This window comes from Dermacentor albipictus, chromosome 8 (assembly GCF_038994185.2).
Source record: "Dermacentor albipictus isolate Rhodes 1998 colony chromosome 8, USDA_Dalb.pri_finalv2, whole genome shotgun sequence".
In the NCBI taxonomy this organism is placed as follows: Eukaryota; Metazoa; Arthropoda; class Arachnida; order Ixodida; family Ixodidae; genus Dermacentor; species Dermacentor albipictus.
In genome coordinates, this window is record NC_091828.1 from 104,995,945 (window position 1) to 105,018,097 (window position 22,153).

At 47.4% G+C, this 22,153-nt stretch overlaps 2 protein-coding genes across 5 annotated transcripts in view; both read right to left on the reverse strand.

The window, feature by feature from the left end:
- Window positions 1-22,153, reverse strand: part of LOC139048938 (protein NLRC3-like) — a 462,676-nt gene that overhangs the window by 110,615 nt on the left and 329,908 nt on the right. The window lies entirely within an intron of this gene.
- Window positions 1-22,153, reverse strand: part of LOC139048925 (uncharacterized) — a 198,164-nt gene that overhangs the window by 554 nt on the left and 175,457 nt on the right. The window contains exons 1-4 of one of the 4 annotated variants that reach the window (XM_070523898.1): window positions 18,273-18,637; window positions 3,397-3,528; window positions 2,459-2,533; window positions 471-2,355 (exon numbers count right to left, since the gene is read on the reverse strand). In XM_070523898.1, coding sequence (XP_070379999.1) covers window positions 471-2,355; window positions 2,459-2,474 — 1,901 coding nt within the window. In that variant the 5' untranslated portion in view covers window positions 2,475-2,533; window positions 3,397-3,528; window positions 18,273-18,637. Of the gene's footprint in view, window positions 1-470; window positions 2,356-2,458; window positions 2,534-3,396; window positions 3,558-18,272; window positions 18,638-22,153 lie in introns of those variants that run through there. The other 3 variants (XM_070523899.1, XM_070523900.1, XM_070523901.1) reach the window with 3 other exon arrangements.

Consider the following 22,153-nt stretch of genomic DNA (forward strand, 5'->3'; position numbering starts at 1 on the left):
GAGTAGCTCCTCTGCAAGGTTCGTAATGAAATGCTGTGCTCAGGATAAGACAAGATATTGAAAAATCGAAAGGTATATATATCGCCATCTTGTGGATACGCTGAGGCGTTATGCTTCAAAAAGTAGTAAACGCATCACTTCCTGAAGCACTTGATTAGCTTATCTCAGATCCCTTTAGCCCAACCGAGGATGAGGTCGCGACCTCATTAGGGCAGTTTCAAGAGATTGTTCACATTTCTTTCGAAGCAGCTGCTATGCCGGCTGAAAGCGAATGCTATAAGCGACAGTGGATAAGCCAACGAGCAGTCTTAATAAGAACGGCGGGATTTTTCGGACATTGCAAGGTTAAAGGCAGATCTAAAAGAAATGATCAAAATTCAAGAAACGAATAAGAGCACGCGCTATTGTTCCCGACACGAGTCTTGCGAGTATTTGTGTCTAAGTGCTGCAGTTTCATTACTGGTACTTACTTGTCAGGATTAGCTCCTGCGAGGAATTGCGAAGCAGTGGCCACCAGGCGGGAGTTCCTCCGGGCCGTGTCCCAAATGGCAAACGAGTCCTTGTTCATGTAGCCAGGAACTTCGACTCTTAGGAGGCTGTAGTTGCGACATATGCCCTCGGACAAGCGACTCACGAACGCCGCCCAGTTCCAGCCCCTTCGTACCGAAACGGAGAACCTTCGTATATTTTCGCTGTGGTTGACGACATCAGCCATGCGCTCAAAGTCGTCCTCAGACATGCATGTGGCGCTCACGTACAGCTCTGCTAAGCTGCTGTTCCTTGAAAACGACTCAACCACGGCCGTCCAATCTAGGTCAGTTTCATTAGCCGAGTAGGCGGGAGACATCGAGATCAATCGCAGTTTCTTGAGCGTGGTGGTTGTTCCAACATAGTCTGTGAGAGCAGACGACAGGTTCTTCCTGTGTCTGCTAGGATCAACAGTCACAGTCAGCGATGTCACGTGGTTCAGCGAACACAGCTGGCGCAGGAGCCTGCCAAGCGGCGGAGCATCGCTGGTAGCCTGCCAGGCTACGACGTCGCGAAAACAATGGTACCCGAGTAAACGGAGAGCGTACCGATAGCAGGCAACCCCCAAGTGTGGCCAGAAAACGACCTTCTCCTCGGCGCCACTTTCTCGAAGGGCTTCGCAGACTTCTTGCAGGACGACGGCGCTCGCGGAGTCCCCATCTATGACCACGTGCTTCAGACTGTGCTTCGCCGAAAGCGCTCTGAAGAACAGAGCCCACTTCTGGGGTCGCCAGATGTGCAAGGGCAGCGTAAGTTCTTGCAGCGTCTCATTCTCCGTGAGAGCTGTCAGCCAGCCATCCCAAACAAAACCACCTGTGTGGTACTGATGAAGACGGCAATGAACAATGTGAATACTGCGCAGCGTCTTATTCTTTGCAAAGATGTTAGATACTTCTTCGACGCACTGCTCCAGCACCAACGCCCTCCTGAAGTCCAGTCTGGTGATGGTTTTGTTTTCCACGAGTCCTCGCAGTATCAACTGCATAGAGGTGCGGTAAAAAGAGCGCTCTCCCACAAAGCTTAGCGTCGTTAAGGCAGTCGAACTCTTCAGGTACTCCGCGAAAGTGGCACACATTCCTTCTTGAGAGGAGGCCACGACTGCAGTGTTCAAAGAGAGTTCTCTCAGGGTTGAGCACGCCGTGATCGCAGTCAAGAATGCCTCAGCTTCCTTACGTTTCATGTACAAATTAGGAAGATGGAGAGACGTGAGCGACCTTGTCGTCAGCAAAAGGGACGTCAGTTCGTCCAAAAAAGAGCGCCGGCACTCCGCATTACTGGTGCACTCGAAGTGCTTCAAGTTTGGCAGTGTCGGCACGACCGCGCAGAAGATACGGTCAGGACCGATGCCCCGGCCGTACGAGTCCCGCAACTTGAGCGACTCGACGAATTGGTTTCCGCGGAGGGCGTCGCACAGGAGCTCGTCGTACAAGTTGAGCCTGCCCATCGTGACGTCCAGATGCGTCACGCAGTGATGCTTCTTGACGAGGCAGTGCAGCAGCGTGGCGACCCGGTGCAGTGTGTCCAGCGAGTGGTCCCTCATGTACGGGCAGTCGATGCTCGCTACGGTCAGCCCGCTGCGCTTTCGCGGTGTTTCTCTCAGTTCGAGCTTGGCCTGGGAAAGCACTTCGTTCCACACACTGAGGTGTCGAACGATGTGACACGCTCGGTCCTCGGTCGCAGTGCAAGGTGACGTGTGTTCAATAGCTTCGCCCGAGAAGAAGCCCTTTATTCCTTCGATGTCTGCCAAGCCCACGTCGAGCAGCTTCAATGAATCGGCCTGACCAGTCGTCACCGGGAACTTCCTTGGGTCACCGCCTGCCATTGTACCTGGAAGGACAGATGAGTAGCTGTTCCAAAATCGATCATGCGCATGCCTTCATAGCGATAATGCGTCTTGAGGCATGATATTTAAGCTATTCCAACAATTTACCATTAAAGTGGTGCATTAATTGGCTCGTTCCCCGGACTGTCTTCTTCGCCGTCCGGCTTGTCTTAGGCGCAAAGGCTGTTGGGAAGCGATGTTTGAATGTGACGTCAAGCATTCTCTCCCTCACCTTCTCACGTACGCGGCAGGTATTCCCGTCCAGTTCGCGGTCCATGCAATTTTGTCATCGTTCACTCTACTCTAGTGCATCGTGTTTTGTGCTCCGACTATTGGCAGGCATTCACTGCAGACTGCACCGCGGGTAGCTAGCCTTACACTGGTGACACAGAGCTAGGCACTCAGAGATTGTGCTTTATTTTGTTGCCGCGATCCCCCAGAGCGAAAGAATAGCGTAAGCTTGTCGTGCGGTTATTAAAACGACGTTGAGAACAGCCAGCAAATGGGTATAGCAGACAATTGTGCACATTAATGGCAGATTAAACCAGACCTTTGAGAGCGCTTCGAAAGCGTTTCCATGGTCGCGTAAAATGACAATGAAGCTGAACTACGGACCCAAGTGACTTTACAGTCACATTACTGCGGACTTGTAAACACTATCATAACGCGCCATGGTAGTATTATTGCCACGATAAAGCTTGCTTACATTTTTAAAGGACCACTGATTGTTCGTAGGGGTGCCCGAAAAAGGAGCATTCGAATGTGCCATAAGGTAGAAAGTTATAAGTTAATTGGTATGCCTTGTTAGTGCAAGTGCTCAGAATTTACGCATAATTTGCCTCGTGACGTGAGTAAAATGAGCTCGCAGCTCGGTTGACGCAAGAGATCTAGACCTGGTGGCATAGTGGCCTCAGAAATCGGCCGGCTCGCATTTGCGGGGATCACAGAGACCATCCGAAGATGCCATCGGATTTCGCTTACACTCGCCATTCCCCCTTGTTCAGCGGTTCGAGCCTTTCGCGAACACACACGGACCTGGCACTCACCAGAGACGCCAGTCGATGTTTCTATCTTACTCTTGTACTTGTTGAGTCTTGTTCTCGCTTCTGACGTGGTTGTTGTTCTTGACGCTCCGACTCCACCACCAACGCCCTGTAGACTGCTTCTTCTTCGTCGACCTTAGCACGAGAATCAGCAATCGTTCCTCCTGTTTTAATTTTCTACATGGATATTGTTACGAAGACTAAATCGTCAAAGTACAGATGAAAAAATTGTGTGCAACTAGCCTAAAAAACGCGGCGGTGCGGTGGGTTCCATCTCAGCGCTAAAACAAGTTTTTTTTTCGTTAACAGCGAGGCTGTCTGCCCGAGGAAACCGCGTGGATTTCCATTGGTATAGCTTCACGTATTCTGATGATGACTACAGCGACGACGAGGATGATGATAAGTGCTATGATTATGATGATGTTGGTGATGATGGTGGTGGTAGTGATGGTGATGATAATGATAAAGAAGTTCCGGTTTGCGGGAGGTTTAAAGAGGCAGAATAACTATTGAGAGTTGCAAGCTAGTCGAATGTGGGATAGGCTACGGCAGATAATCAAAGCGATATCTAAGACTGATAAACATGAAAGAAAAAACACTCGATTCAGTCATGAAGACGTCAAGAAAAGCAGTAATAATGCATAATTGAGAAGTGACACAAACTCAATCTAAACTGTTGAATAGACAATAAAAGAACAAGGCGTAGACGACCGCTGTATGAACAAAGTTGAAGCGTAAGCAAATTGAAATTATTAGTGACACGAGTACAAGGAATGCTGAATAAAATAAAATTGAAGGGACCCTGAAACGATTTGGACGATTTTGGACAACGGTACGGAGTCGTTAGTGTAAGTCCCTCTGATCAATAAGGGACGCATTTAGGCATCAGCGTAAAGTGTTTAATTTATTTTGAGGTATTACAGAGGTGAATCGCTACCGATCGCAGCGACGCCGCTCTCCCGAGTTTTTAGCCCAATTGATGTCAATTTGGCGAAAACGTTGGGTTGGGGAGCTTGGCTATCTAAACCCGGTTGGCTATCTAGGTGACGTCACCGATAATTTTTCCAACCTAATGAAGAACAAATGTTCTTCGCAATAGTTGCAATATTGTTAAACTTGTTTCTATAAAATGTCACAGAAAGAGCATACACAGCAACAATCTATCGCTACACTTCTTAATCGAATTAATCGTTCTTCTTTTGCCCTGTTCTGACGCGCTACGCCTTTTTGACTCCATCGTGATGTACCAACAAGGCTCGACGTGCAAGTTTAGTTTACGCCACCGCCCATCCGTCGAAACGCCCAGCTCGCCTGCGTTTGCCGGATTGCCGGATGGGCTCGGCCCTGCGACACAACGCTCGCGATGCACGATGCTTGGGTTGCTCTCGCTGTGGATGGACGGCCAGGCGGCTTGCGGAGTGGTTGGAGACGCTGCGCGCGCTGGCTCCGAGCACAGACCTCCCCACTGCCGGTCACCTGGGTGTGTCACGTACATACGACCGGATCCGCAGACGCTTCTTTGCCAACGACGCAAGACACCATCAACGCTCCCTGCTGGGTACCTTCAACCACTCGACGTTCCCGCGATACCATTCTTTCAGGTTGGTTTGGACTTACTGGGACCTTTTCCTCTTTCTACCTCCGGGACCAGGTGTATCACTGTGGCCACGGATTACGCCATGCGCTATGCCATCACCCGAGCGCTCCCTATACAAGCTGCGCCACAGATGTCGCCGATTTTCTTCTACGCGACGTGATTTTATTACATGGAGCTCCGCGACAACTTCTCACAGACCAAGTACGCACATTCCTATCAAAAGTTATTGCGGACATTCTGATGTCCTGTGCCACGAGGCACATGCTATGCACGCCGTACCATCCGCAAACAAATGGCCTCACGGAGCGTCTCAATCTCACTCTCACAGACGTGCTCGCGAAATATGTCTCTTCAGACCACACTGACTGGGACCTCGCTGTACCGTGTGTCACAATTGCTTATAATTCCTCGCGCCACGACACAGCCGGTTATTCCCCACTTTTCCTTCTGTGCGGCCGAGAACCAGCACTGCCTCTCGACACTACCCTCCCTGTTCACGCGGCACCGACTAGTGAATATGCACTTGACGCCATCGCCCGCTGTGCCCACGCAATGGAAATTGCCCAGGACTGCCTTCTGAAATCCCAAGGGTGTCAAAGGCGTTTGTACGACCGGCGACACCGAGAAGTACGCTTCTGGCCTGGTTCTTTGGCTCTGCTATGGTCTCCGTCGCGTCAGGTTCACCTGTCAGAAAAACTGCTGTCTCGTTACACAGGCCCATACCGAGTGCTTCGTGCCGTGACTCCCGTCACCTACGTGATCGCCCCTGACACCCCATCTGCTTCCCACTCCAGTGACATCGTGCACGTTACACGACTGAAGCAGTATCACCCTCCCAGTGATGACGTTTAGACGCTCCGGGACGTCGCTTCTGCCACCGGGGAATTATGCTACACGCGTGTGGCATTTTATTGCTCGAACGAGGCACGTGGGCCCCATCACTGGAGAAAATAGGAGGAAGAACGAACTGGGCTCGCGCTGTGAATCTAACCGGTCAGCGCTACAACCGCTGTTGTATGTATACCCTGTAAATAGTTGCTCGTCGTACTCCTCCTTCGCGTAACAATATTGTATGGCGCTTCGCAGTATTACGCAACGGGCTCGTTTGAGCCTGTCGGATCAATCTTTCCTGTCGTCTCGTGAGGAATGGCTTGAGAGGAGGGAGCAGATGACGCTTGGGACGGTATCTGAAGGGTGGGGGATCGATGTTGACACTCTGTTGCATGTGCAGGCCCCAATGCAAGGCGTCCGGTAAAGGGTTCTGCGGGCAAGCTGGTCAGCTGTGTCATGACCTGGCAATGCAGCGCTGCCTGGTGCTCGCGTTATCCCTATGGGATAAGATACGCACTCCGTGAAGTGTGAGGTCATGGAAGCTATCAAGTTGTCATTTTCTAGACGCCCGACTGCCTCCATGGAGTCTGCAAAAATATGGGAGCAGTCGCAGGAAGGAGGTGTGGGAGGCGCTCAGGGCGTTCACCACCGCCTCAATTTCGGCCTGGTCACGGTCAGCTATCGCTTCTATAGACTTCATAATCGTATGTCCGCGATGGTTTCCAACTCCTCTGGCTGCACCTTTGTTTGGTAGGCTGGCGTCTGCATTGAAGCAGAGTGTGTTAGAATGCTTGAGAGCATGTTTAGTGCAGGACATAACACGCTGCCTGCCTCTTTCGGGGTGTCGGGTGAGGTGCCTATTGGTAGGTAGCAGAGCGACGTGGAGGAAATGCCACATCTGTGTCGGCATCGGAGTTACTTCTGGCGGTGGCAGTTACGTTACCTCCTTCTTGATGTCAATGCGTGTGGCCTGGCCTTGAGACGTGAAGGTCAGGCGGAGCGCTTGCCATTTGCGTTGAATAGATGTTATATTTCATAGAGGGTTGTGCCGTTGCGTTTTTTCCAACGGGGCCGCGTTGGCATCGAAAGATAGGGATGGTGAATTAATTTTCCTTCGCATAAGGATTATTCATTCATTATTTTAGCGCGTAATCAATTAACCGATTTCGATGCAGGGTTTTTTGTCGAATAATTGAATAATCAAAACTTCTGCCGGGAACATTTCAAAATGTTGAAACATCTACTGTTGTTGGACCCGATTTTATGTTATAGAGGTAGATCCAAGTTTGAAGCACAAGTATACAATCGTTTGAACGTCCGCTTGCATTTGACGTAAGGACACCTCATTTCGTGCCGCGCAAGCTCAGGCTCTGGTCACCTAAGTGAAATCGGAAAGGAGGCATGAATTCGGCACGGTGACGAGCATATCCACACGGATGGATTATGCGAGTCTGAAGGCGTATTTTGAAATCGAACCTCTCTTTAATTTTCTGCTTGCTTTTTTCACGACCTTACGTCGGCTGAGTAATCTGTCTGTGTAAGGTGGGTTAATTTCGAAAACAGTGCAAACATAGACTGTGACTTGGTGGACCGATCTTCATACCCCAACGGACGATACATGCCCTCGAAAGGAGTTAAATTTGCAGAGCGCCAAATGGTGAAAGAACTGCAACGATACAGCAACCACAGGACTCACGGCCTTATCTGTTATTGCTAACTAGCAAGCGTCCTTAGCACTGTCTCTGCAGGTATACCGGGATACTATCGACTGACATCCACAATCAGCTTCCACAGATTATGTACACGTTTTTTCAAAGTCACGCTCACTCTTTCTCTTCATTCGGCAACGGTTAAGCCCAGTGCGTCGCAAGAACGTCGATTGAGTAGACGAGCGACATGCTGGAAACAGCCGGGACGTCACGTGATACGAAGGCACAACGCTTCAATATATCAAAATTGATGTCACACATTTATTCTGATATTGATTTTACGAACGCTGAAAACCTTGCTGCTGGTCCTCGGCCAAACTGCTGGCACGAGCCCAGCGTCTCGGCGCACTCCAAGAGCATGTTGCCCAGCTGTTCTCGGTCAGTGCGGCTGAGGCGGCCGCCATAGAGTTTCCTACAAAAATTACTAGAGGGAACTCTGGCGCTGCAGTCGTTGTCCTACCATTGGAATGATGGGAAGTACATGGATTTGTCTGATCTTCGTGGTTATGGATTCAGACGTTCTTGTGGCTTTGTATATTACGCTATATAAATCTTATTGTCGTAGATTTCAGTGCAATCTATATTCTTCGAAGTGCGGAAGACGCCGGGAACGCGTACAATTGCTATTAATTGCAACGATTGAGCTTGTATATGCCCAAATCGAAACGCGCCAAGCGTCTCAAGGAATTGGCATGCCCGCGATAAATTCATAAGTGCGGTTCATTCGCTTGTGGATACATGCATCTGTGGCTTAATGGTTTTAATATCAGGCTTCTGTACTAGAGTCCCTGTGTTCGAATCCTGCCGTGGGGCAATTTTAATGATGTTTATTCAATTATTTATTACGCAATACACTGTTGAAAATGACGAGTTCACAAAGCCGTTTGAAGCCAAAAAGGACGAAGTTTAGGCAAATCCATGTACTTCCCATAATTCCCATGCTGGGGCAACCGCTCCCATTGCAGCTCCCGTAGACACTAGCACCAGAGTTCCCTCTGGTAATTTTGTAGGAAACTCTGTGGCAGCCGCCATGATTTGAGAGGCCGTCAGGAGCTTTCAGGACATGGACGCACTTCGTGCTAATAGCCGGCGTCGTCAAACGCCGGGCCATGCTGCCATTGTCGCGAGGATTCCCGTCTGCAATTAGACAGCGTGAACGAGGATTGCTGGAACCTCGCGAGGCGACACCTGATGCTCGAGTATACATAAAGGAAGCCCGCGTAGGAGGACGCGACGGCGGCCAATGAACCGTTCCGTCGCCCTACACTTATTTCCGCAAAAGGGCGAAGGCGCCGAGTGGAGTGGCAGCTTGGGCGGCGAACGAGGCATGCATCCACAAGGACACTGCGGGTGCCGAGCTTGCGTCTTGAGCGTGAACTGCGCTTGTTTATTAACGCGATAGCGTTAAGGAGCTCGTGTCGCAGAAAAGCCGGTGTCGTCGGCGTCGGTGTCAGCGTCGGCGTTGGCGGCGTTGGCCGTGAGCGATAAATCCCAGCAGGCCCTTCATGAATAAAAAACAACTTGCAAGATGGGCTGGGTGGGAATCGAACCAAGGTCTCCGGAGTGTGAGACAGAGGTGCTACCACTGAGCCACGAGTTCCATGCTTCAAAGCGGTACAAACGCGCCTCTAGTGAATGCGGTGTTGCCTTAGAAACGAGCTCTTCTAAGGCTCAGGCGTGCGTCGCTTGCTCAGGCGCACATTTCGTTGCCGCGCCGAACGCTGCGTTGCTCGACGCTCACCGTGTCCGATGCGGGGCACGTAGTCGCTGCGCCGTAGCCCGTTGTCTCACATCCCTTGGCGGGTCGACGTGAACGCTGTCGCGTTCCACCCTTGAAGGCGAAGCTTAAGCGTCCTCCAGTTTTTTTTTTCTGTTTAAACCGGCAGCAAGGCGCCGGCTGAGAACGCCGAGCATAGGGTGCCCGCTTTGCAGCGTGGTTGGGTACTACACCCTTACTGAGCCGTCCACCCCTTGTGACAGCATCTCACGGGGTGGACGCTGTTGGCAACTCTGCAATACCACCACCATTTGTGCCTGTTACTTTTATTTCATCCAATGTGGGCATGCAACTTGGCGTACTTTTCTTTTCTTCTAAGACAGGTGATGGTTACCGATAACTCCCACTAGAGAAAGGTTCTAGCAATATGGACTGAAACAGTCCTGATTTATAGTGCTATTACACCAATATTTGCGCGTACGACGATGTTTATTCGTATGTATGCATGAAATTTGGCAAAAACTGCCTTTAAAAAAGTTTCTTTCGTGGTTTTTTTTTTGACACTTCTCTCTCCATAATATTTGTACTGGTGCTTCCTGACGCTGTTAGGCTCGAGTGGTAGATACCCATACTTTTCCCCATGCCACCCATCTTATGGACCTTCAACGGGTGCTGCAATATTTGGATAAAGGTAACATTGACATCCGCCTTTCCTGTAACAAGAAAATGATTTCTTTGCAGTTTCGTCCTCTTTTATGATAATTACTTCTTGCACGTTTGTACGTTTTCCCCGAATTAAGTTGTATTTGCTGTCTGGAAGCTACGTTTTGCTCATCAATTCGACCGCCCCTTGCAATGTGCTAGACTCCTTTGCTTTGATGTTAGAGCGACCGACTCGGAAAAGCGTTGGTCTCCGATTCTATTCTCTGACCTGGACAAACTTCCCTTCAGCTTTGAAGGCTTCTTTCCAAGAAAGCTGCGGGTGGGTTTCTGTATTTTTTAGTAGTTTTTCGCTAAAGTCCATATAGTGCCAATTTTTTTTTACCTTATACATGAAACTTCCACATTTTTGCGAATTTTGATCGGAACTCACTTCAAAATTCGCAAAAATGTGGAAGTTTCATGTATAAGGTAAAAAAAATTGGCACTATATGGACTTTAGCGAAAAACTACTAAAAAATATAGAAACCCACCCGCAGCTTTCTTGGAAAGAAGCCTTCAAAGCTGAAGGGAAGTTCGTCCAGGTCAGAGAATAGAATCGAAGTCCAACGCCTTTCCGAGTCGGTCGCTCTAACATCAAAGCAAAGAAGTCTAGCACATTGCAAGGGGAGGTCGAAGTGATGAGCAAAACGTAGCTTCCAGACAGCAAATACAACTTAATTCGGGGAAAACGTACAAACGTGCAAGAAGTAATTATCATAAAAGAGGACGAAACTGCAAAGAAATCGAATTTTGATCGGAACTCACTTCCGGGGACCTTCTCCGTAGGCGTCGCCGCCGCTGGGAGGCGGCTATCAGAAGTTCAGAGCTGGCAGACCAGCTCTGGGCCGTCCGGCAAGCCGAAGATGCCGCTCGAGTCCAAGAAATTCGAGCCGTCACCTGAGGCCACCACATCAAGAACTGCCGGACTATTCTTTACTAAAGTTTCTTCTTCTTCTTCGGAACTCACTTGCCATTTGGCGGCATTTGATATTAAAAAGTTTTCCCCTTGTAAGCGCTTCTTGAGTTCGAATCACTTCTGACTTTCGCCATAAGCTCGTGCATCGCCATGTTACAAAAATGAGCGCGTAATTGTCGAAGGACGGTTTACAAAAAATACTTTCTATACGTTCTTTCTCCTAGCGTTGGAATTTTGACAAGGATTTCACGCTGAAAGTGGCCACTGGAGCTTCTTGGAACGGCAAACTTGTTGGCATCATCGTTGCTTCGGGAAGCATTACGATGTCCAGGCTACTAGAGCCAACGTTACTCTGACGCATGAACTGCGTAATGCTTGTCGGTCCAGCGTTCGTAACGTACTCTGCCGGTTTCCATCCCGTCGCTGAGGACCTCCTCATTTATTGTTTCTATAGTGTAATATTCCTGCCGGTTTCAATGTTTTCGTTGGGCACTTTATCGATTAATGTTTCGACAGTGTTGACCGCCATCTCGCTGCTGATTTTCGTGTCTTAATCGATTATATATGGGCTTTTATGAAAGTTACAGAAAGAATGCCAAGCAAGGACAACCGCATTAGCGAGTGCTTTGTTCACTGCAAAAATGTCGGTAATTCTAATGAAGCACCTACGTTTTGTCGTTGTTGCAGACAGTAGATTAAAAGGCACGCGCTGAGAAGGAAACGCCAACACAGTTTTTGAAGTCGCACTAAAAGAATTGCGATTTTAGTAAAAACTTCACTCGAAAACAATGACAACAGTCATATTCACTTTGAAGGTTGTGTAACGTGCTGTCTGGGAGCCAATATAATCATTTTGGCTCCATTGGAAATACACTTTCCCTCGTCATATATGGTCTACCTAAGAATATATATATTTACCTCAAAGACGGAAAGTATAGTGCAAGTGTTGAGCTACGAAAAATAAATGTACAATGAATGATTGAGCAATGTTGCAGGGATTAACTTTGCAAGGCAGTTGTACAAACAGTGAAGTAAGTCGACCGAGGACAACCAGGGCATTGGCGTTTGCTTTCCGTCTTGTTCCTCTTTTGCCATGTTTTGGAGCCTGCCTTTAGTATCATGAACACACGTATGTTACAGTTACTGATTGTGCGACATTTCCGCATAACTGCATGCCATGAGACCGCCCTGATACACCAGCTGCTTCTTTCATGGCTCCAAGACCTAATGATGAACAAAACAGTTTAGCAAAGGAAGTATCAAGGCTGCATATTTATTGTTGATGTCACGTACGAATACACCTTTGCTACGGAAAGTTAATCTATAAATAGGTGTGAGTAATTACTATACCCGCTCTCAATGGTACCTTATCTTAAAACTCGAGATGGATTTTATAATAATTACCACCCAAAAAAATGGAGTCTTACGCGAAAAAAAAAGTAAATTTCTTCCGGTTTCAGCTCTTGTAACTCAATGTGACGGTTAAGAATAAGAAGTCTCGTCATGATGCAATGTCGGGTGCTGGCAGGCAACAGCAAAACGCATGCCCACACCTGCCTACGCTTTTCGTCAGAATCATAAAAATTTTATTGCCGCATGGAGCTTCTGGCGCTTCACAAAGAATACCTGGATTCGTTGCATGTAGTTGAAATGCTGCTAGAATACCTGAACGCAATGCCTTAGAGATTCCTTGTGGCATTGTGTTGATTATTCCGCAATCTTTACTATACCATGAAAGACGAAGGTTGCCTGGGGCAACACATCATGCAGTAGGAAAGATCATCTTAGGCGTCGTTTTGATTTTGCACGATAGAATTGATCTGGCTCATATGATTGCATGATTCTGTTTAGTGGTTATGCGACAATCCTGGGTTGTTTCAGAGGGTGCAAGCGCACTTTCCCGCTTTGCTGCTACAAAAGGAAATCGCAAATAGAGTATTACAAAATCATCATGCGTAATATTTCACTCGTTAGACACAGGTCACCTAAAAACTAAGTTGCTTGAGGCCAATGTGAGCTCTTTAGCGTGGTGTTGTCAGCTTGACGTAAGATAACGGCCATTATTTTGACAAATAAAGAAAACAACGGAATAAGGCTTCCATTTAAAAGTACGCAAAATTGCTCGCATTATTCTCATGCAAATAATTATTCAAAAACAACCTTGTTGCTAAAATAATATCTTTGAAATACTACCGCGCAAAAAAAAAAAGAAACTGTGAAGCCAAGTGGTGATCCTTCCAAAGCACACTCAGTCCCGTAATTACGCATCTGATAAAGGGTGAAATAGCAGTCAAAGGCTGTTACGTGACACACGAGTGGTGAAGTAGAGATGCAAGAACTTGACAATTTAACACCATTGCTCAGGAATACAGGCATTTTTATAACCGACTAGAAGAAGTTTCACTTGCCTAACGGTAGCGAAAACCAGAATGGGCAAACCGCAAGCCAAACTCAAACAAAAAGTACCGTGGATGTACCAGAACAAACTGTGTCTTGCACTCCGCTCTCGTATAGTTGGTATTTTTCGTGTGTTTCGTACAAAAGTGTGGCATGATAGTGCAATGCAGTAAACCTTGATTGCAGTCGGTGCCTTTCAAAACAAAAAAAATGAACTCAAATCGCGCACAGCGAAGCGCCGCCGCGTATGTACACCCGGCCACAAAATATTACGGACCATGAAATTTGAGCAAAAGCTGAATATCTCCACAACCTCACAACGCAACCTGGTATTTGCATATCGGGCATCGGCTAGAATATGGTTAGAACATTTTCGCATACAGTTCTACTGGCTACTGCTGCAGGCTGCTTAGAAATTGAACGTTTTCTGCGATCCTGTGGTCCGTAAACTTTTGTGGCCGGGTGTACATTTCAATGCGCGCAGCCGATTGACCATCCACAATATGGTGGCGATGGTGCTGCCACCTATAGCCTAGTCTGCCGGCCACTTCAAAGATGAGCGCGGCGTAATTAGCACAAGAGCGGTCACGTGGCTCAGCGCAGTAGTCTCCCGGATTCACTCAACTGTACGCAAGGTTGCCTCACTTGTACACTGTGTGCATAGTCCTGGAGCAATGGCACAGACAGATCGTCGCCGATAATTTCCAGTCGTGAAAGATACTGCTTGTGCTCAGGTCTCAGGTCATTCATGTTGCGTTGAGAGTAAAAAAAAATAGCTAGACAAGAACAGGGCCACGACCAACTTCGAATTACAGCTATCGCTTTGTATGAAGAGCTGTTCTATTTTAAAGTACAAATTACAACGTTGCCATAGATCTAAAAGAAAGGAACAGAATAACTCCCAATTGGAAGCAAAACATTGCTCTCAATTTCTTAATAATGCTTGTTCACAATATCGCTGAAGCTGTAACCCATTGTACACTAAGGTTTAATTTGTCATATCCAATAGCGACGTTCAAAAGTCAGACACAGTGCACCATACACTTGTCATCTTCTGGTTGCCTGCGCTCTTATCAACGCCAGCGGTCCGTGAATTCCACGGCGCGAGTAATACGCCGCCTCGGTCGAGAGATGGCGCCACGTGTAGTGTCTAGGCCGCCAGCGTCCGGCGCGCCGCGTATGGTTGTGCGATGGTTGACAATAATCGTCGTAATTCCTGCAACCAATATGCTTTGCCGGTAGTCATCTCACACTTACATCTACTTTCGATTACGGGTGAAACAGCTTTTTTTGTTGTCATACATATCTAATCTCGTCTGGGCAGGTTTCAAATATCAAAGTAAAGAGTTTGGCGGCGGTACCCATCCCGATGTGCTGATCCACATCGTAATAGCATCGGCACAGTTTGCCTAATCAATCTAGCATATCCACCGATGTGTGCAATGCCACTTACACGCGGCAAAAATACATATATTTAAGGCATAATACCGAGACTTGAGGTATTCCACTCTTAGGATGATGGAATGACAGGGGAGGGGGGGGGGAGTGTATAGCGCCGACAATGCTTGCAGCCGGAGCACAAACGATATCAGGGATAATTTCAACGACAGAAAGCCGAACTAGTTGGTAAGGATTCATTATGCAAAAAAAGAGGTGAGGGGGGCAGACAGGACATATGAGTATGGAAGTGGACAACACGAACGCCGACTATCAACTGAAGAGAGCACTGAGGCGAAAAAAGAAAGAAGACACAAAACTCATCTGCGCAAGTTCTGGAATGGTATCACCACGTGTCAGTCGAGTACATGTTCCGGCCTACGTGTCAGATAACTGTTAAGGCACTTAATCTCTTCCTTATCGAAGGCTGACTCATGCACGTGCTTCCACCATTATAGATATGCCATGCCTCTACCATAAGACGCGGTATAACTGTTAATCTAACTGTTTACTGCCTTAACAGTTATCTCTCGCGTAAACCGGCACATGTATTTGACTGACACGTCGTGGTACCATTCCAGAGCTTGCGCAGATGAGTTTTGTGTCTTCTTTCTTTTTTCGCCTCTGTGCTCCCTTCAGTTGATAGTCGGCGTTCGTGCTGTCCACTTCTGTACTCTTGTGTCCTGTCTGCACACCTCACCTCTTTTTTGCATGATGTCACGGATATTATTGCACGTACGTGTCCCATTATATCCAGTATTCCGTTGTAGTTCGTCCTGCACGTTGTCATGGGTTGTGCACTGCAATGCCGTCTTCAGATAAGAAGCAAGTGTGGCTCTAAGTTGGGCCGTACAGGAATTTTCGATTTGTTCGGAAATTTTGAGCAGCACATCTTGAGTTGCAGATGAGTCGCGAATAGCCAAATAGTCGTGAGTATAGCTGGTCGAATTGCCGAAGATGGTGGTTAAATACGCTAAATATTATGTCTTCTAGGAGCTTGTGCACGCCTCATGTGAGAGAAATAGGCCTTAGGTTATCGATGCCATACGGTTTCCCGTGCTTGGTAATGAACGTGCTTTTAGTCTGATGCGGAGTGATTGGGGAGCGAAGCTCACGGTAACGGGGTCTGGGCCGGCGGCCGTGTTTGTTCAGGCAGCGGCAATTGCCTGATTGAGCTCTGCAAGCGTTATGTCGCCGTCTAAATGGGACGCAGACGCCCCAACATATCCGGAATAGAAGCGTCTGCGACTGCGACATGTTTGTTACAAAGTGCATCAAAAATTTCCGTATTGGACGCATGCTACAACAGGATGATCTTGCTGCTGAATTCTGCAGTAGCGACAGTCCAAGATTCTGAGGGGCCAACTAGTTCGCAAGCTATGTGTCACGTTTCGCAAAGTTGTAAGGTATTGTTCGGATCATCACATACGAAATGCCATTTCTCACGGGTGCGATGGCGAGAATATTGTCCAATGGTGTCATTCGGTTGCGCGATGCGTTTTGGAAGCGACATGTTGCATTCGATCTTGCGCCAGAGACGGAGGATCCAATACCTTGCTTTCCAAGGGTGGATGACTTGAAAGTCAATAGCAGGCTCGCCGTTGTGTCGTGCAGCTTCTGTATATTTCAATCTTGTCACGAAGGTCATCGGTCCATCCTTGGGGCGTGATGGATCAACCAATCACCGGTGTCTCAACATTACGCATATGGATAATTGTATTATGCGGTGTTTTGGGGCAGAAATTCGGGTAAAACGGTATGATCTCTCGTAAGAGCACCCTGTGAGTTGTGCCACGTGACATGAGCAATTACGAGCAAGCAGTGCGGTACGAGCAATCAAAGCAATTCCCGCGACGTGTGGGAAATCATGGTAGTGTACAAAAATGAAGCGATCTCACTGAATCTAAGCCGAGAGTGCGCGAGTTCTGTGGAATGTATGGGATGTATGCGACAAGGCTACCGTAGCATGATTGCGGATCTTGAATGCTCTGACACTCTCGGCGGACAGTCCCGCGCCTATGTAATCAAATGCTTGAATAAAGTGAGCTTTATTGTTGTGATTATCATGCAGTTGCGTCGCCGTTGCGAGTTACAATATGGATATTTTCTTCCGTTTTCTTTACTCCAAAAGCTTAAATAAATAAAAGAGTAAATAAATAAAATAAAATAAATAAATAAATAATAGGCTTACTGCTTCCCGTCCACCCACATATATCAAGCTACAAAAGGAGGAAATTGTGGGGATGTGTGTATGCAGGCATCCAACTGCGCCATGCAGTACGGCAGTTCGCAGTTCAGGGAAATAGAGGAGGTAAATATAGTGTAGAGATTCGGGCGTGTGATTATAACACTGTAAACAACGCCGCCGCAGCTGCAGTAGGAAATAAACTACGCTGTACATAACACTTGTCGCCACCGTCTACCCCTCCCCCCCCCACTCCCATTCCTCGTTTGTCAACCAAGTAATCGGAGCTGTTACAGGAGGCGGTGCCCAAGGGAAACAACGAAACGTTTAACGGCTCTCAAGGTTTTTTCACATATAAACGGAAACAAAGAAATAGGCAATAAAGCTTGTGTTCAGGCAATATACGTTGCATGGGCACGAGACACTCGTGTGATAAGGCGTGTGCAAACAGAACAAGACTTTGTTTTTGATGGCCCTTGTTATCATTCGACCAACGGAGATTTTTTTCAGCCTACGTTGCTGCTAAGGATATATATTGACACCCTTACTCCTTTATTTTTCTGTGGTAACCACTTTTCACCGGCCAACAAACGTTAAACGTTATCGCCCGGCGCAAAAAGAAAGCGAACTCGGCGAACGAGCACTTACGAGTTTAATTGGTGAACTTTCACCGCGAAACAAACGAAGAACAAAGAACTCGGTGGCAGCGCCGCCAGCAATCGGCCAGAATGAGTGCCAGCCCACTCCCCGATACGTCTTTGTACTTGCGTCATCGAACTTCTTCGACGAAGTATTGGTCAGGAAATACATTCCAGAACACTGTACAGCTTACTTCGAGCGTGCGCCCGAACTGATGACGTGTCCAAACGCTTCTATAGAAAGAACGACAGCACTGAAGACACCTCAGTGGCTATGGTGTTAGGCTGCTGAGCGCGAGGTCGCGGGATCGAATCCCGGCCACGGCGGCCGTATTTCGATGGGGGCGAAATGCGAGAAACACCCGTGTACTTAGATTTAGGTGCACGTTAAAGAACCCCAGGTGGTCGAAGTTTCCGGAGTCCTCCACTACGGCGTGCCTCATAATCAGAAAGTGGTTTTGGCACGTAAAACCCCATAATTAATTAATTAGCACTGAAGACACGTGCGCTATATTAAAGCGACGGTGCCCTCTCCACGTCACAACCGGAAAGCGACAACAAAGCGGTGCAGTCACAGCGAAGGACTCAAAGCAGAAATAAGCCCACGAGGCACTATCAAGGCTTACGACATAACAAGTCCGAATCATATACGAAATCAGTGTTTTATAGCAAGATCCGAGCACATGTCGGACGTGATGCTTTCTAGAACGACTCAACTGCAACGACTTAACTGCCAAGACGTACACGTACCTTCGGATCAAGGCGAGAACGCCAATATCGATGTCATCTCCACGGAGGGAAGCCCCCCACGTCACTCTTTGGTCCGTCCTTTGGAGACGAGAACACTCGAACCTTCGGTCGCTTGTCATAGTTGCCGGGACAGTGTGGCACGTGGCGTCGCCCCACGGCGACAGTGTGTAGGCACACACTAACGTGAACACTGCGCGAACACAAAACTTCACATCGCGACGCAGCAGTTCACAGATGCGGAAAACACTTCCTTCCCGGTCGCCAACGGAAACGACAGTCCGACGCTTCAGGGGCTCGGCAGGCTTAGCAATCGTGTTCTTTCGAACGTCGTGGCCATACTTGGGGACACGTCCGCGATACGCGAGGTGTTGGTCAAAACTGAGTGACGTCAGGGGCCACGGCAGAAGGGGTGAGCAAGTCTGAATACATCTTAGAGGGCGCTGCGTCTGAACGGGGACGAAGTTTTTAAAAAGGATTCTGGAAGGGCACGCCCTGCTGTGGCCAGAGTTCTGTACGATTCTCGCAAGAACAATTAAATTGAATTCTGGAGTTTTACGTGGAAAACCAACAATCTGAAGTTACCACAAGGAACTCCGGCGCTAGGTTATGTGGAAACCGGGCCATTCGGCCAGGAGTTCTCGCAAGACATTGTCGAATTCTGCCCTCTTGTTGAATTTCCGCTCTGGTTAGCACTAATTGGCCAAGATGCCTGCAATGGCTCGCCTGCTTAACTTTCAAAAAATGTGACTATAGAATTTGACAATACGGTGGAGTTTGACCAGAATGTTAAGGATTTTGCCCCAGAATGGGGCTTAGTACATGAATGTCCCTAAACTCGTTCCTTAAGGTTTGAAACGCTTTGTGACTTCGGAAGCTGATCATTTACAACGAATATTGCGTTTCCGTAACTAAATAAGTAAACATCAATAAAATTGTGTGACGACAGCATTGGATCAGAGGACGGCTAGTACAGAAGCCTAACATTGTAATCATGATACGCCACGGGCTCAGGCATCGAGAGGCGGAATAAAACACCTTTAAGAAGTTTAATGAGGTAAGCCAGCGGCGCCGAGTCGCTTTAGCAATCTTGACGCGTTTCGACTTGACCACAGACGCCTCCATAGCCGGAATCACTGGCACTAGCAGGCATGATAAGAGTTGAGTTCTCAGAGTCATCTATGTGCTACGCCCGAAGGAGCGGTATCAAACTGCGGCATTTAACGTGCATTGGTGGCATGTTAAAGAACCTTAGGTGGTTGAAATTATTGCGGGGTCTCCTACAACGGCGTGAAACATAATCATATGGTTGTTTTGGCGCGCGAAACCCGCAGAATATAATTTAATTTAGGTTAGTTATTTATCCGAGTCTTCATGCGTTTAGAAAAATCTAAGATTAGAGGATTTTGGCTAATAAAGGTAGACAAGGCGAAATGAACGAAGCCGCCAAAACAACGGAAGTCATAGGCGAGCATATCAGACAAATTTATCTACAATTTATCACTCGACAGTTGGCTTACGCAAATGGGCAGGCCGTTTGCGATACACCCCTGCCCCCCTTCATGTCTGGTTGTGCCACCGTTCCCCAGTTTCATGCGCGGTATCTTGATCTGACGAAAACAATAAGGGCAGCCGGTGGCCACCTTCAGTGGCAGCTATGCGTCAATCAATGTTCGACACACAGTTCCGCCATGTAACTTTTGCAGATACTAGACAACGAGTTCGCCGCAACATTTATATTGCATATATTGCGATTCCACGCGGAAAGAGAGAAAGGAAAAATGTAGTCATTGAGCTGCAATGCAATAGCATGTGTGATCATAGTGGCATCGAGGAGAGATAAGACGACCTTGAAATTCTAAGGTGCCGGCAGATTTCGTTTCCAGATACACGGAGGACACCAAGATCGCCCTAAATGTTGACCACCGCTCCGTTAGGATTCTTTTCAAGAAAGAAATGTTTCATCCTTCAGCTTTGAAGAGAGGACGAAAGCAGGCATAAAGGGGCTACGTCCGAAACAGTCGGTACGCTTGATTCGCCTGATCCACATGGACCAGTTAATCACAAGGTGCTGCACACTGCCATTTGTTTCAGCGGTGTAGCAGTTGTGACCTCTGAACCACGCCGTTCCTTTCAAGAGTTCAAGGAAAGTTGCAGGTTTGGTTCATGATTTTGCTTCACCCTGTCTTCTGTCGGTGCCGACTTGGTGCAGACGTACAGGTGCGAAACAGCGGCGCAGCAGACGACGCAGAACACATGCGCAGACGCCGTTATAAGCTATCTTGCGTGCGTCCTCATAACAGAAGTTCACGACTTCCGAAACTTATGCACTCCGCCCACTGTGGTCGGAAAAAGAAAAAAAACGACTGCACCACATCTGCACCGCGTCTGCACCTCAACATTCGTTTCAAGTGTCGCGCTGTGATTGCACCGAAGAAACCAAGTTGTGCAATTTCGGAACTTCTCGTGAACCGCCCTGAACTGGTTATGTTTCCGGAAATCGAACGGACCTAATAACAGCCGCACCCTCTCCCTTTGAGACGGGGATACCGCACTAGTCGGCGCGATTAGTCGACATGCCAAAGCGCCTTCCCTTCAAAGTTCCCTTGATGTCAGGTTTTCTATATGTATGTTTTATAGTTTAACATATTATTAATCTTGGTAGCCTATTACGTATTGTTTGTAAACATTAAATTGTCTATAACGTTGTCATTCATGATAGTTCCGTGCTACGTACCTGCCTTATCATTTGTAACGTACTTGTTTTTGTATATAGCTGAGCGTTGTTAAGAAATGTCTCCGTCTTAAATGTTGTACAAGATATAATCAATTATGTGTGTCCCAGGAAATACGTTAGGTTTGATCAATAGGCTGTTCATTTATTAATACAGACATACGTCTTCAACTGTCTGAAGGCATTGTTTTTGCAACTGATTTATCTTGTGTTAACATTCATGCATCATCGTTGCCCGGACCTCAAAATTCTCAACTCTAAAATGAGAATATAACACTCTAATAAAAGAAGGTTCTGTAGAAAAAGGCGTTGCCAACATTACTTCGAAGACTATTGCAATGAGATCACTCACGTAATTTTCTTAGAGTGAGATAACTGCATCAATTACATTGTGAACTTGCCTGTTAAGAATTCGTACTAGTATCGTCGGCGTATATGACAAATTTCAACGTTGTATTTACTCATTATAATGGTAATAATAAATAATTACATTGAATAAAAACGGTCCTACCGACCTTCATTGATGATAAATGAAGAGAGTCGGAAAGTGATTCAGTAATTCAAAGTGTTTCCGTGCGTTCTTCCTGGTAATAACTCTTTAGAACTGAGCCTTCCTCGCCTACACCACATCGTTAATGTTGGCTTAAAAAAACATTCGAAATCATATCGTCAAAAGATTTTGGCAGCTCTACAAAAATTCTGTATACATTATTTTTATCTTCAAATTGGGAAAATGTGTTATTTCTCAGAGAGCAATGCGTGCTCAGTACTGGGGCCTTCGCGGAATTCATATTCAGAGTTCGATACTGGAATGCATTTATGCTGAACTCATTCAAAAATAACTTTATCAATTATACTTGAAAAGAGAACCCTGGTAACATAGTGCTTGGCCGATAGAATCCCACGTCACTTTTATTGCCTTTCTTTAGCAGAACGGTTCGATGCCATAGGAAAATGTAGGCATGGGTGGACACGAACGTACTTAGAAGGAAACGGACGAGGACTGAAAACTGAAACTGAAACGACTATCAACTGAAAAGTCGGACCACGTCAGATAAAAAGGCAGTCCATGATTGTCATGTGGCGGCGTTATTCCTGAGCATGCGCTGATAAGGTTTTTTCCTTACCGGCTTTCCGCGTGATGGTGGGA